This window comes from Sinocyclocheilus grahami, unplaced genomic scaffold (assembly GCF_001515645.1).
Source record: "Sinocyclocheilus grahami isolate Dianchi unplaced genomic scaffold, SAMN03320097.WGS_v1.1 scaffold406.1, whole genome shotgun sequence".
NCBI classification, from domain to species: Eukaryota; Metazoa; Chordata; class Actinopteri; order Cypriniformes; family Cyprinidae; genus Sinocyclocheilus; species Sinocyclocheilus grahami.
In genome coordinates this window covers 970,977-984,503 of record NW_015505585.1, presented here as the reverse complement: position 1 = coordinate 984,503, position 13,527 = coordinate 970,977, and the positions used below count along the sequence as shown (strand labels likewise).

The window sequence follows — 13,527 nt, the reverse complement described above, 5'->3', positions numbered from 1 at the left end:
AAACATTTTGCATGTACCGTAGAATGACCAGTATTGAAAAATGATGTACATGCATATGAGATGAAGAATCCGGTCATATCAGTAGCTTAATAAAAGTTGTTTTATTGTACATAAAGAGGGTTCCCTTTGCCTTAATGTACTTAACAACTTCAAAATGCCTTTACATTTATTTGAGGAAACAATAATTCAAAGTTAGAACAGATTTCGAATACTTCACAGCTTACAGTGTAGAAGTGCAATTAAGAATTCATGAATAAATGTCAATTAGTAGGGGAATTAATTAAAGTTTTGGTATGTGCACTGTATTGAATAACAAAACAACTATATGGACTAGCATCTGATTAGCATTCTCTTTTTGAGTGGAGAGAATCCAAAATAGAGAAACGGGCCTTTGTGTTAATTCTCAGAGGAACAGCCTCAGAAGACTCTGAAACGACTAGATAAACAGTGCCATCTAAAGGTGTCCAATGTGACTGTTATAGAAGCACAGAAGGACACAAAGAACAGAAACAGGACATGTTTAGACATGTACAATTAATGCTTGTTTAATGTAGACCAGATTGAAACGTCATATTGATGGTATTCTCTCTCTAAGGTCAGAATTTGTGAGCTAAATTTTAATGCTACAGGTTTTACATGTCCAAAAGTTGCAATACAGGGGCCCACTGTGTGTTTCTGATTGGCCTGCTGGCTCTCTGTCCCGTCATGTCTGAGGTTGTTATGCTTTCAGAATGGTCAGCACTATGGTTAGCTCAGCCTGCAGACAGTGAGGCAGACACGCATCTCAACGCTAGCTTGAAATGACAGACATAATTTTTGTTTGCTGTCACCAATGATAAGACCTCCTGCAGAACAGCAGTGTGGTGCAGACATTAAGTTGATGCTTTTTAAGTAGTACTAAGCTCTTTGTAAAAATCTTAGTAAGTTGTCTTTGTAATCTGTTTTTTTCTTTTTTTTTTTTTTTATGAAAGTGTCTCTTTCAACATTGTTGAGGACTTATATTCCCTAAGTTGTTCTGGAAGATTTATGTCTATTGTTTTTGGCTTGCAACAAACTGGGACAAATTGTTCTTTCTACACTCGGTTAAAGTCATTAACCAACCCCAGTGCAGTAAAAGGTTTTCTTTTCTGATCAACACACTGGATTCTGGTATGGAATTATTTGTGTAAGGCATGCTGAAATATTTTCTTTAATATTTTGATAAAGATGCTGAAGATTTATCAAAAAAATGTTCTTCAAGAACAGCTTCTGTTGCAAATACGAATACGTTCATGACCAAAACAAGTCCTTTTTAAGTCTTTTTAACTGTAACCTAATTTTCTGAAGTTGATTAAGCAATGGTAAATAATATTTGAGACTTAAATAGACTTGAATAAAATCAATTAATATAGACGTTAGCACATGAAGCACATTTCTAGGTACATTTTTAGTTCATTTTTACAAGCCACAATCATGCACAGGCAATCAGGCAACTATTAGTGGAAAAACTAATCAGCAGGACATGATTTATCATTTGTGTTCTGCAGTCGCTCTTATTATCTGAGAAATAACACATTTTCTTGCTCCATACTGTCATGCTTTGTTTGTCATTCCTTTCCTAAGACATTTATTATAAATTATAAAAAGTCTCTCTCTCTCTCTCTCTCACACACACACACACACAGGTTTGTGTTTGTGAAAAGTGGGGACATCCCATAGGCGTAATGGTTTTTATACTGTACAGACCATATATTCTATTGCCCTACACCAACCCTACCCCTAAACCTACTCCTTACAGGAAACTTTGTGCTATTTCAGATTTTCAATACACTCCATTATGTGTGATTTATAAGCGTTTTGAAAAGTGGGGACATGGGGTAATGTCCTGAAAAGTCACCTTCTCCTTGTAATACCTATGTCATACCTTTGTCATTATACAAATGTATGTCCTCATTTGTCACAAAAACGCGCGCACACACACACACACACACACACACATATATATATATATAAAAAATCATTTAATAATGTTAATAGATTATAGTGATGTCATAGAAGATGATGTTATTAGCATTTTCAATTTCATCATGGATTCATGTGACTTTTTAATTCTGTTGCTGAACTTGAAACCTGCAGTCTGTTCGGTTGTGCTTAGCTGCCACAGTTCTTTGCTTTTCAGGTGTGACTGTGCCAAATTCTGGCTTTATATGGCTGAATGAGCACAGTGATGCAAGAGCCAATGGCCAAAGACTTCTCTTCCTTTATTCTCCCTCCTGTGATTCCAGAGTTGATTGAGTGGCAGCCTTTCCTTTCCGTCCCCCTCGCGTCTGAGCTCTGCACAAGCCCTCTGTTATGGAAAGCATTTTTACTTAGATCATGGGTTTTATGAAAGTTGGTGGTGTTTTGTTATTCTTTGACAGTATGCAGCCACAAACAATTTGATATCACTTCCTCTCTGCTGCCACAAATGACAATAAAACAGAGATCATTCCTAAAGGGTTTAAGACTGATGATGTGTCATTATTCATTTTACAGCGTCTGGACTACGAGACCAGAACAGCCTACACCTTTAAAGTAGAAGCTTCAAATGCAGTTATTGATCATCGGTTCCTACATTTGGGACCTTTTAAGGACACTGCCACATTGAAAGTGAATGTTCTGGATGTGGAGGAACCTCCTGTCTTCAGCCGGCTGTCTTATAACATGGAGACATATGAGGACACACCAGTGGGCATCATCATCGGAGCCGTCACAGCTGAGGACCTAGATGTAGGCAACAGTCCTGTTAGGTATGTGAGAACCCCATACACACACACGCACACGCGCACACACACACACACTGTAGTCCCTTGGGTTCAGTCCATTTGGCAATCTTGTTTTGAGCAGAGTGTGCATGCACTGCTTTGATTCTATCCACTCTGACAAACTTCTGGTGCAGTTTGCAGGCATGGACCTTATTTAATGTGGCACATTTGCTTTTTTTAGGTCTTCATTTAAATGCCTGAAAGTGTTAGCTGCAATGTTGATGTTAAAAGCATCTGAGAGCTTGACACAAGTGCATTGTCTTTATGAAAGCATTTGTTTTGACATGAATATTTCATGGAGGTACATACATGGATGTGGTAGTAATTTAGGAACTCTCAGCTCTTGTTAAATATTTCACATCTGTAGATCGTCTATTTGTTAAATTGAGTGTTGCATTTATAGGTAAATATTAATTGAATTAAATAATTTTTTTCTCTTTCAGCTATGATTGGTAATTATTTTGTATTAGATGTATTGTTATATACAGATTTATTATGTCATTATTTATTGATGCATACAAAGTACCTTTTGTGGGATGGACATTAAACAAAGTGGAAGGCACATTTTAGTGTTTGTATCACTGCGCTTGTCTGTACCATAAGATTAATTTAACAATTGGATTAATTCAGGAACACCACAGCTGTGTTAGTTTCGCCGAGACATGGCAGATGTCTCATTGTCTGCATTGACTTCATTTGGAACTATATGGCAGAGCAAAAATACATAAAGTGTAACTGTCAGTATTGTCTGTAAAATTGAAGATACTCAATATTTAATTTTTGTTTACTATTGCATATATCACACTTTGTTTTACACATATAATACCGTATTGTTGTGCTTGTGACCTCACTAAATACATGCTTAAATCGTAGAGTGGTGTAAATATAGTTTTGTAAGTAAATAGGCATTTATAAATTTTTTTTGGTGGGGTTATTTTTCTCTCTCGGACAGTGCGAACAAAATTTTATATAGCTTCTGGATCATTCATCACTCTACAAACAGGGTTTCAGAAGTAAAATTCCCATTAATTTTCTTCATACGTGAACACATTTTTAATGATAACTTATAAACATTAAAAGACTGAGTTAAAAGGCTGCATTTATTATTTTTAATTACTGTTTAACAGCTAAATGCTGGTGAAAAGCTACATTATATATATATATATATATATGTATATATATATACAGTATATATACTTACCCCTCTCAAGTCAGATTTTCTTTATTTAAATTTCTAACTTATAAAACTTTACCAGAAGATGGAATATTTGATAAGGGGTGATTTGACAGCAGTTTGTGAAGTCACTAAGTTCAGTGACACTTACTAGAAGAATCCAGTTGAGACTCTCACTGAGGTTTTGCTTGAATAGCAGAAAAGCTTGGGCGAGCAGGAAGAGAGACACCTGAGACAGAAAGGATGGGGCAGGAATGTTACCCTGATAAAGGTCTGGTGCTACAGGGAAAGAGCAGACTTCCTCTTTCTTTACAGATCCACTAGGCAGCTTATATTAAAGAAACGGGGGTCTCTGCAGGTCATGTCACGATACTGCTGCTGTGTTGGAGCGAGGAGACGGGGGATAATTTCACAAGGAGCTGCCTTTATTTTACCATCACACACACACACAGGTTTGTGTTTGTGAAAAGTGGGGACATCCCATAGGCGTAATGGTTTTTATACTGTACAGACCGTATATTCTAATGCCCTACACCAACCCTACCTCTAAACCTACCTCTTACAGGAAACTTTGTGCTATTTCAGATGTTCAATACATTCCATTATGTGTGATTTATAAGAGTTTTGAAAAGTGGGGACATGGGGTAATGTCCTGAAAAGTCACCTTCTCCTTGTAATACATATGTCATACCTTTGTCATTTTACAAATGTATGTCCTCATTTGTCACGCACGCTCACACACACACACACACACACACACACACACACACAGAGAGCAGGGGGAATAGACGTATAAGACAGCACGCAGGACTCAGGAAACACAGGGCTTAAATACACATGGAAGTTAATCTGGGAAAACTGAAACCAGTGGAGTAATAAATAAAAAAACATGGAAACTAATGAGGGAACACCTGGAAACAGTGAACATAATCAGACACGGGAGAAACTGGGTAATGGAGCACATGAGGGGAGGAAAACACAAGACACAGGCCTGACAGGTCACAGCAGTGGGCTGAAAAGTAGCAGACTAGTTCAAAGTGACCAAGAGTGCTCCTACACATACAGACAGGAAGCAGAATGTGTATAAATATTATTCTACAATATCAAGCATCTACTGACCGATTTTATGTATTTAATCAAATGTATATGATTAGAGTTATTTTAATAATATCATTTAGATATATAATAATTGATACAGTATTAATACAAAAACTAGCAAAAAAAAAGTGATCAAATTCAGTTTCAGCTTGTGTATTTGCTCAGTAATTATAATGGACATGTGCTTTTATTTTATTTTTTGATAAACTTTCCTCGTCTGACATCATGAATTGCCATTGTGCCAGTGGATATGGAGTAATGTAGCTAGACTTTGTGACATGTATTGATGGAAATTAGTTTACTTTAATATTCATTTATTTCAGGGCTCTACTGTAGATGGCAGTCAAAACTAAATTCAGAAAGTTTGTAAAAGAAATGAAACCAATTACACCTACATTAGCTGTATGTAAGTCAATGAAAATCCAACAGACATTTGTTTTCATTATCATCTAGACTTTCAGTGTTTCTGAACAAATATTTTAAGCAAACAACAAACAACTTTTAAAAAGTCTTCATTAAAGTGTTGTAAGCCATGAACAAAACCAAATAATAGTAATAGAAATTCAATAATAATCACAGTTAATAATAAAGAACAAATTTAAAAATCAAACAAAAATAAAAAGGCTTTAATGAGGGAAGGTGAAATAATGCAGGTTGATGGCTTCAGCAAAAGCATATACCATCTAACAACTTCATAGTTGAGAAGTTTTTCTTCCAGGAACCCAACCATTGCACTCTGTATCCTTGTAGGTTCAGTAAAGGAGCCTTATGCACAATTAAAGTGAGAATTAAAGAAATGAGAAATAGTTCTGCTTTTTTTTTCTCTCTCCAGTCAGGAATTCAGTCAGAAGTAGAACAAGACCAAACGGAGCTGAACTACATTCAAGACTCAAACACTGAATCCTTTGGGCTAGATCAGTCATGAATTAGACTCAAAACTGACTCACTCACTGGTAGCCATCTACTGGCATAGCCTACAGGAGGGGTCATTAAATCAGAGAAGGAGCCTGAATGAGTAATTTGTTCTGAAAACATATAGAAGAATCAAAGACCCCACTATTAGCTTTCACCTTTCAGCTTGCCACTTATTGAATGCCCCCACAAAATATACTTAAGAGATAGTCCACACAAAATGAATTTACTCACCCTAATGTCGTTTCAAACCTGCATGACTTTCTTTTATTTGTGAAAAACAAAATAAGATATTTTGAGAAATGTCTCAGTTTATTTTTCCACACATTGGAAGTCAATGGACACCAAAACTGTTTGGCTGTTAAAATCTTATTTTGTACAAGTAAATAATGACAGAATTTTCATAAACTGGATAAACTACTGGATCTTTTTTGAAAGATGTTCATTAAACTCTGAAAAATGTAGGTATTTCTGTAACTGGCATTGCAATTAATTATTAACCAAACATTTTATGTATGAGTTCTAATTTTAATCTTCACCAGAGACCTAATGAAATTCCTTGAACTGTAAATTATACATTTAATGTGGTTGATCCACTTATGTGTTGTTGTTGTCTTTGATGAATTGGTTTGTAGATATTCAGTTGAGTGGAGAAAGGACTCTGAAAACCACTTTGACATTGACCCTGTTGAAGGAACTCTGTCTGTCAGTGAAGCCCTGGACAGAGAGAGAAATACAGAACACAACGTCACTGTTGTAGCAACAAAAGTTAGTAAGTATGGTGGATTGTGTTTTACCCAGATGCACAGCTACAATATGACCAGCCTAGATAACCAAGCAAGTTTACGTCCGTAATATAACTGTAGATTGAAATGGGGATAAACGTTTATACCAGTCGCTTGACCACATTTCTAAAGATTGCATCCCCATCTAGTGGACAAGAATGAAAATACAGCAGTGCTTCGTTCATACTGGCTAAAGAAAAGAAAAAAAATTATCAATAAAATCCAGTTAAAATAAGAGATTTGTCAAGAGACCAAATAAATAAGTAAATTATTTTTCATCAAGCTGATTTCCTAATGAAAAGCCACAACAACAAACCAATATGACCAGCCTAGATAACCAAGCAAGTTTACGTCCGTAATATAACTGTAGATTGAAATGGGGATAAACGTTTATACCAGTCGCTTGACCACATTTCTAAAGATTGCATCCCCATCTAGTGGACAAGAATGAAAATACAGCAGTGCTTCGTTCATACTGGCTAAAGAAAAGAAAAAAAAATCATCAATAAAATCCAGTTAAAATAAGAGATTTGTCAAGAGACCAAATAAATAAGTAAATTATTTTGCATCAAGCTGATTTCCTAATGAAAAGCCACAACAACAAAATTTTCTTTAGATATAAGTGATCCAGCTAAAATCTTTTGTTTTTGTAGCTACAGTGGGCACATTATAAGGATTTATTTTAACATGAAAGCAACTTCAAAATCGTCAGATCCTCAAGAGTGTTACTGGTCATACATATAACACGTCAAAGACTTTCCAAGTTCTTCATTTGTGCTATTTCTTTCCTTTTTCAAATATGAAATGTGTCTGACATTTTGCAGTTTTCACTGATCTGATTCACTGACAATATTTTGTTTGATCTTTCAGACAACCCCCTGCTGTCCAGCAAAGTTACTGTCACAATCAAGGTGCTGGATGTCAATGAGTTTCCTCCAGAACTTGCCTTTGTATACGAGACGTTTGTTTGTAAAAAAGCAAAAGTAGGACAGGTAAGTGTGTGTGTGTGTGTGTGTGTGCATTTTTGTGACAAATGAGGACATAAATTTGTATAATGACAAAGGTATGACATAGGTATTACAAGGAGAAGGTGACTTTTCAGGACATTACCCCATGTCCCCACTTTTCAAAACGCTTATAAATCACACAGCATGGAGTGTATTGAAAATTTGAAATAGCACAAAGTTTCCTGTAAGGGGTAGCTTTAGGGGTAGGGTTGGTGTAGGGCAATAGAATATACGGTCTGTACAGTATAAAAACCATTACGCCTATGGGTTGTCCCCACTTTTCACAAACGCAAACCTGTGTGTGTGTGTGTGTGTGTGTGTGTGTGTGTGCATATGTGTGAATAACTACCTGTGCTTCAATTTGAGTTTTTGGGCCTGTTGTTGGGTGTTGCAGTGAATTAATGTGAGAGAACTGTGCCTTGATCTTCTCCTTTCATGCTGAAAGAGAGCTACTCCCAGTACAACGCCGCCTATCAGTGTCTCCATATTCAGTCTTTCATACCAGAGAGTGTAGGTCCCTTCAGGGGCATCATGCACTCATTATTTTTGAGCGGGCACGATAGCACTGTATAACTGATATAGGCTTGTGTTTTATTTTATTTTTTTCCTTTTTATTAGAAATATTTCCAAACGTGTTACCTATATCAGGAAATGTCTCGATTCTCAAATATGTGTAATTAAATGCGTTTTGCACCTTTATAGATTATGTTATTTAATCAATAAATGGTGATGGGCAAAGTAGACTTGTGTAATCTATTAACTACACATAAAAAATCTGTATCTGGCTCAACGCCAGCCAGCGAACGCAGATTTGAATTCAGCAGCTGGTGATATGACGCACTGAACGTTCTAATCACACCGGTGTAATTGTATCAAATATAAAAAAAATATGATTGGGCTATTTTTTGTCTTTTGGAAGCTGCATTCAAAATTCACTTGGCTCGGAAATCTGAGGGGGCACATGCCTCTGGTTCCCTTGCTTATATGTAGAAATGTAAAAAATAAATAACACAACAAAAACTTTTCAGAATTTACTAAAGACAGTCAGCTGATCAGCACAAACCCTTGAAGACGAATATATGCAATTTTCATGGGGGAGCAATAATTAATCAAGTTACATGCAGTTACACAGTACTAAGAAAAATTCCTGACAAAGTATTTAAAGGGGTCATATGATGTTGCTAAAAAGAACATTATTTTGTGTATTTGGTGTAATGAAATGTGTTTGTGCACTTTAAGGTTCAAAAAACATATTATTTTCCACATACTGTACATTATTGTTTCTTCTCTATGCCCCGCCTTTCTGAAACGCGTCGATTTTTACAAAGCTCATCGGTCTGAAAAGCGAGGTGTGCTCTGATTGGCCAGCTATCCATTGCGTTGTGATTGGCCGAATTCCTCAAGCGTGTGACGGAAATGTTATGCCCCTTACCATACTGTGATGCCCTGTCCGGCCGGAGCGACGAGACAAAACCAGAAAAACCCATTATAAACGAGGCATTTGTTGCATCCAGTGGGGACATAATTACGGATTATAATGACTTATACTGTCTTTTTTTATACTGTCACTGCATCGTTGCATGTCTGCATTTGTGATCGGAGAAATTACAAACAACAAGTGCTACTTTACACTGCTCAAAACTCGCGTTTGAATCGTCAGTGGCAAATTCTTTAAATATAAAAAACGTACTTACAGTCTGTGAGTCAGAACAGCCGGCATTGTAGTCTACTCTACCAGGATCAGCAAACAGTCCTCCATAAAATGAGCTGAACACATCTGAAAATTTGTGTTGAACTGTTCTGGAACAGTGTTGTAAATACAACTGAACCACTGATTTCTAGTCGTGTCCTCTTTTGTAAGACCAAATAAAGTAGTTTCGCTTTCACAATGAAACACGGTGGGCTAGAGTGAGCGGAGGCCGGATGCCTAGAGTGAGTGGCGGCGGGCGGTCTTGAGAATGGCGCGGCCGGCGGATTCGATGAAGGAGCGGCTGGCGGGATTGCGGCAACCACATGTGACGACCCCGGGCTGGACTCCGCTTCATCCACGGTGAAAGCCGATCCGGCGATCCACAGCGTGAAGTTGATGTATTTCCTCAGCGACCAGCACGGATCAGCTCCAGGCATGATGAAGTGGATATCGTCCTCTTTTGGAAGGCCAAACAAAGTATTTTCGCCTTCACAACGAAACACACAGCATCTCGACATGGCGGCAGCAACAATACTACAGCGAGAATAAAGCCGTAGCCTGACGTGCACCTCTCCAAAAATCTAACATCACGTCAATTCTACGCAGACCGCAAGCGCTGATTGGTCTGCAAGAACCCCTCCCTCCATATGTACTTGAGTTTTGTGTGTGTTTATGTGCACTTTAATATATTTTAATGTTACACCTTCTTATATAAAATAAAACAAAGCAAAGAACAAGTGTCTTATCATTTATTATACTACATAGCATTATACATCAGTAGTTGTCCGCAACAAACAATGTTGATCTGCCATGGTACAAGTCCTTGTGCAGATTGAAAGAATGCCATCATCTCCTGTTCCGTTGTTGTCTCCTTTTTGTAGTTTAAAATAATGATTTAATGATTTGATATGTATTTGCCGCCATCATGGCTATATAATGCTTCTCCGACGAGCTGCTTCTTCTTCGGCTTTTGCCATGGGTTACACCAGCAACATGCCCGTGGACACTGCTAACTAGTGGTTTGTTGTTTGATTAGGGTTAGAGCTAAACTCTGCAGGAAATTGGATCTTGTGGGCCAGATTTGAGGATCCCTGGCCTACGGCGTAAAGGTTTCGGCGTAGGTCCAACGCAGAAGTATGAATCAGCCAACATCTGTTTTATATTCTTCTACAAGTCAATGAAGCAAAAAAAAAACCTCTTTGATATAAAAAGTGCCTCATGAACTGCTTTATTTGTCTTTCAACTGTTGACATTGTTATTTGCAATGATCCAAGCAAGAGCAGTCTATAACCTTGGTGTAAAAGGACCAAGATGAGGAAAAAAATAGGATAAAAATCACATCCAAAAAATTGTTGCCCTGCTAGCAATCCTTCCAAACATATTTACCAGCACTTAGCAGGAATTCTGCCAGGCCAGTGCCTGGAATGTCACAGTTGGGACTTTTCCTTGATGCCCCATGAACACATCTGTTTGGATCGCCCTCACTGACTGCCCCAGACTGTGCTGCTTGCTTCCATGGTGATCGAGCCCCTCCAATCCTACTTACTGTCCTCCGGCTCTCTGCCACTAGTTTGATAGCCACAGGCTCTTTGCGCCTTTTGTCTTCCTGTCTAAGTGTTATGGTGCCGCTCTGACATCACCGTACAGCGATTCATCAGAGCTGTGGCTTTACACTAGGGCAGCCGATTCCAATGATTCTGTATTGGCCAGCCAAGTCATTACAATGTTCATTTTGACCCATGTTTTCTATCAATCTCCCTGAGAGTGGAGCTAATGAGACCTCTTTGTCAGTTATCAAAAGATAACTTGAAAGAATATCTTATCCATTATTGATTATATTGTATAAACTTATATTGTATATACTATAACAAACTCAAATGGAGACTTTCAACATTAAAGTTGTTTGTGATAAATGCTCTTTGCTTTTTTCCCTCCCTAGGTTCACATTTTATTATGAGTTAGGCCTATTACACACTGCAAGCCTAAAAAAAAACGTTGCTACGTGTACTGCGTTAGACTAACCGGGACTTGTCACAACACTTACATATTGTTGCTATTTTGTTGGTTTAATTGCTTCTATTGCCCCCATTTGTAAGTCGCTTTGGATAAAAGCATCTGCTACATGATTAAATGGACGCATATTTTATGCAATTTATGGATTTATATTAGTTTTATTTTATGTTTTTATTAATATAATAAACATTGGTTACACTTTATTTCGATAGTCTGCTATAGACATTTTACTAACTATAAGTAACTTTGCAACTACATGTTAACTAACTCTCATTAGAGCATTTGTAGATTGTTAAGTTAGGGTTAGCAGAATAAGTTGCCATACTTGCAAAGTTACTTATAGCCAGTAGAATGTCTGTTGAGCAACCTTCAAAATAAAGTGTTATCAGATATTAAGTAGACAGTCTACTAATACTCTAGTGACTGCTTGTTGACATGTTGTTGCAAAGTTACTTATAGTTAGTAGAAGTGGACTATCAAAATAAAGTGTTACCTAAACAGTAATTGTCTTTTGCACTACTGTTAAAAAGTTGGGTGTTGGACTTTTTTTTTTTTAAAGAAATCTCTTATGCTCACCAAGGCTGCATTTATTTGAAAATATAGTAAAAATGCAGCAATAATTTGAAATAATATTACAATTTAAAGTAGCTGGTTTCCATTTTAATATATTTTAAAATGTAATTATGAATTTTCACCAGTCATTACTCCACTGTCAAATGATACTTCAGAAATAATTTATTTTAATATGCCGATTTGATGCTTAAAAAATATTTCTTACTATTATCAATGTTAAAAAAACAAACAAGCTGCTTAATAGAAGCTGATTAATAGAAAGAGCAAAATAACTGCATTTATTTGAAATATATATTTGTTGTAACATTATAAACCTGTCAGTTTTGGTCAATTTAATGTTTCCTTGCTGAATTCAAATATAAATGTATTTCATAAAAAGTCGTTCCGACCCCAAACTTTGGAATGGTAGTGTATATAAATTCAAATATCATTAATTACAATTTGTATTTATAAATAATATTTTATAAATAAATATTATAAATAATAATTCAGCTGATAAAATAATTAGCGTGAGTTAACTATCGAAAACATTCCAGTTACTTATGTAACCTCAGTTCCCTGAGCGTTGCATTAACACACTATGGGGAAACTCGAGTTTACACTTATACTGAAGCCAGATTTGATCACGTTCGTGTAGTTGCACGAACAAATGGCGCTTCAACACACCAAATGGGGTGGAGCCGACTGCTATATAAGTTGGCTCTGAGTGCTATTTCATCAGAAACTTTAGATTGAAGCCATATAGCATGGCAGCCTATCTCAGGGAACCGAGGTTACGTAAGTAACCAGAGCATTACCTTTCGAACAGTCTCTCCCATTGCGTTAACAAGCTATGGGGAACGTATCCAATCATGCCATGCTTTAAGCAAGTGCAGAACAAAGCCCATACTGAGGGCTCCTGTAAGCATTCGCTAATAATGAGACCCAAGTGGCTACGCTGAGGACCTTTCCCACTTACAAAGGGGCTTAGGTAGATTAAGTGAACAAAATCGGTGCCTGCAGGGCAGGGACGTCCAAGTTATAAAATCTGGTGAAGGTAGATGGCAACGACAAGCCGGTGGCCGCACAGATATCACCAATAGAAATTCAGCTGGACCAAGCCCGGGAGGAGGCCATCCCTCTGGAGGAGTGGGCCCTCACTCCTATAGGACACTGTAAACCCACTGAGACGTAACCCAGGGCTATAGCATCCACTATCCAGTGAGATGGCAGCCCTTTAGAATGGCCTCCGAAGCATACAAAGAACAACTCTGAGAGTCGAAATGGGCCAGAGCGTTCAACATACACTCTTAGGTCACGAACTGAGCAGAGTGGATTAGGATCCTGCTCACCTTCTGAATTGGGGAGCGTTAGAAGGGTGATTACTTGTGCTCTGAATGGAGTGGAGAGCACTTTTGGCACATAGCCATGCCTTGGCTTGAGGACGACTCTACAGTTGTTAGGCCCAAACTCAAGACATGAAGCACTGACGTACAGTGCTTGCAGGTCACCC

General features: G+C 37.5%; 1 protein-coding gene across 1 annotated transcript in view; it reads left to right on the top strand.

The window, feature by feature from the left end:
• The window catches only part of LOC107550696 (cadherin-12-like), a 46,278-nt gene extending 33,085 nt beyond the window's left edge, over window positions 1-13,193 (top strand). Inside the window, exons 6-9 of the mRNA XM_016232042.1 lie at window positions 2,515-2,768; window positions 6,603-6,739; window positions 7,623-7,744; window positions 13,038-13,193. Of these exons, the coding sequence (XP_016087528.1) occupies window positions 2,515-2,768; window positions 6,603-6,739; window positions 7,623-7,744; window positions 13,038-13,193 (669 nt within the window). The remainder of the gene's footprint in view (window positions 1-2,514; window positions 2,769-6,602; window positions 6,740-7,622; window positions 7,745-13,037) is intronic.
• Window positions 13,194-13,527: the final 334 nt, after the last annotated feature.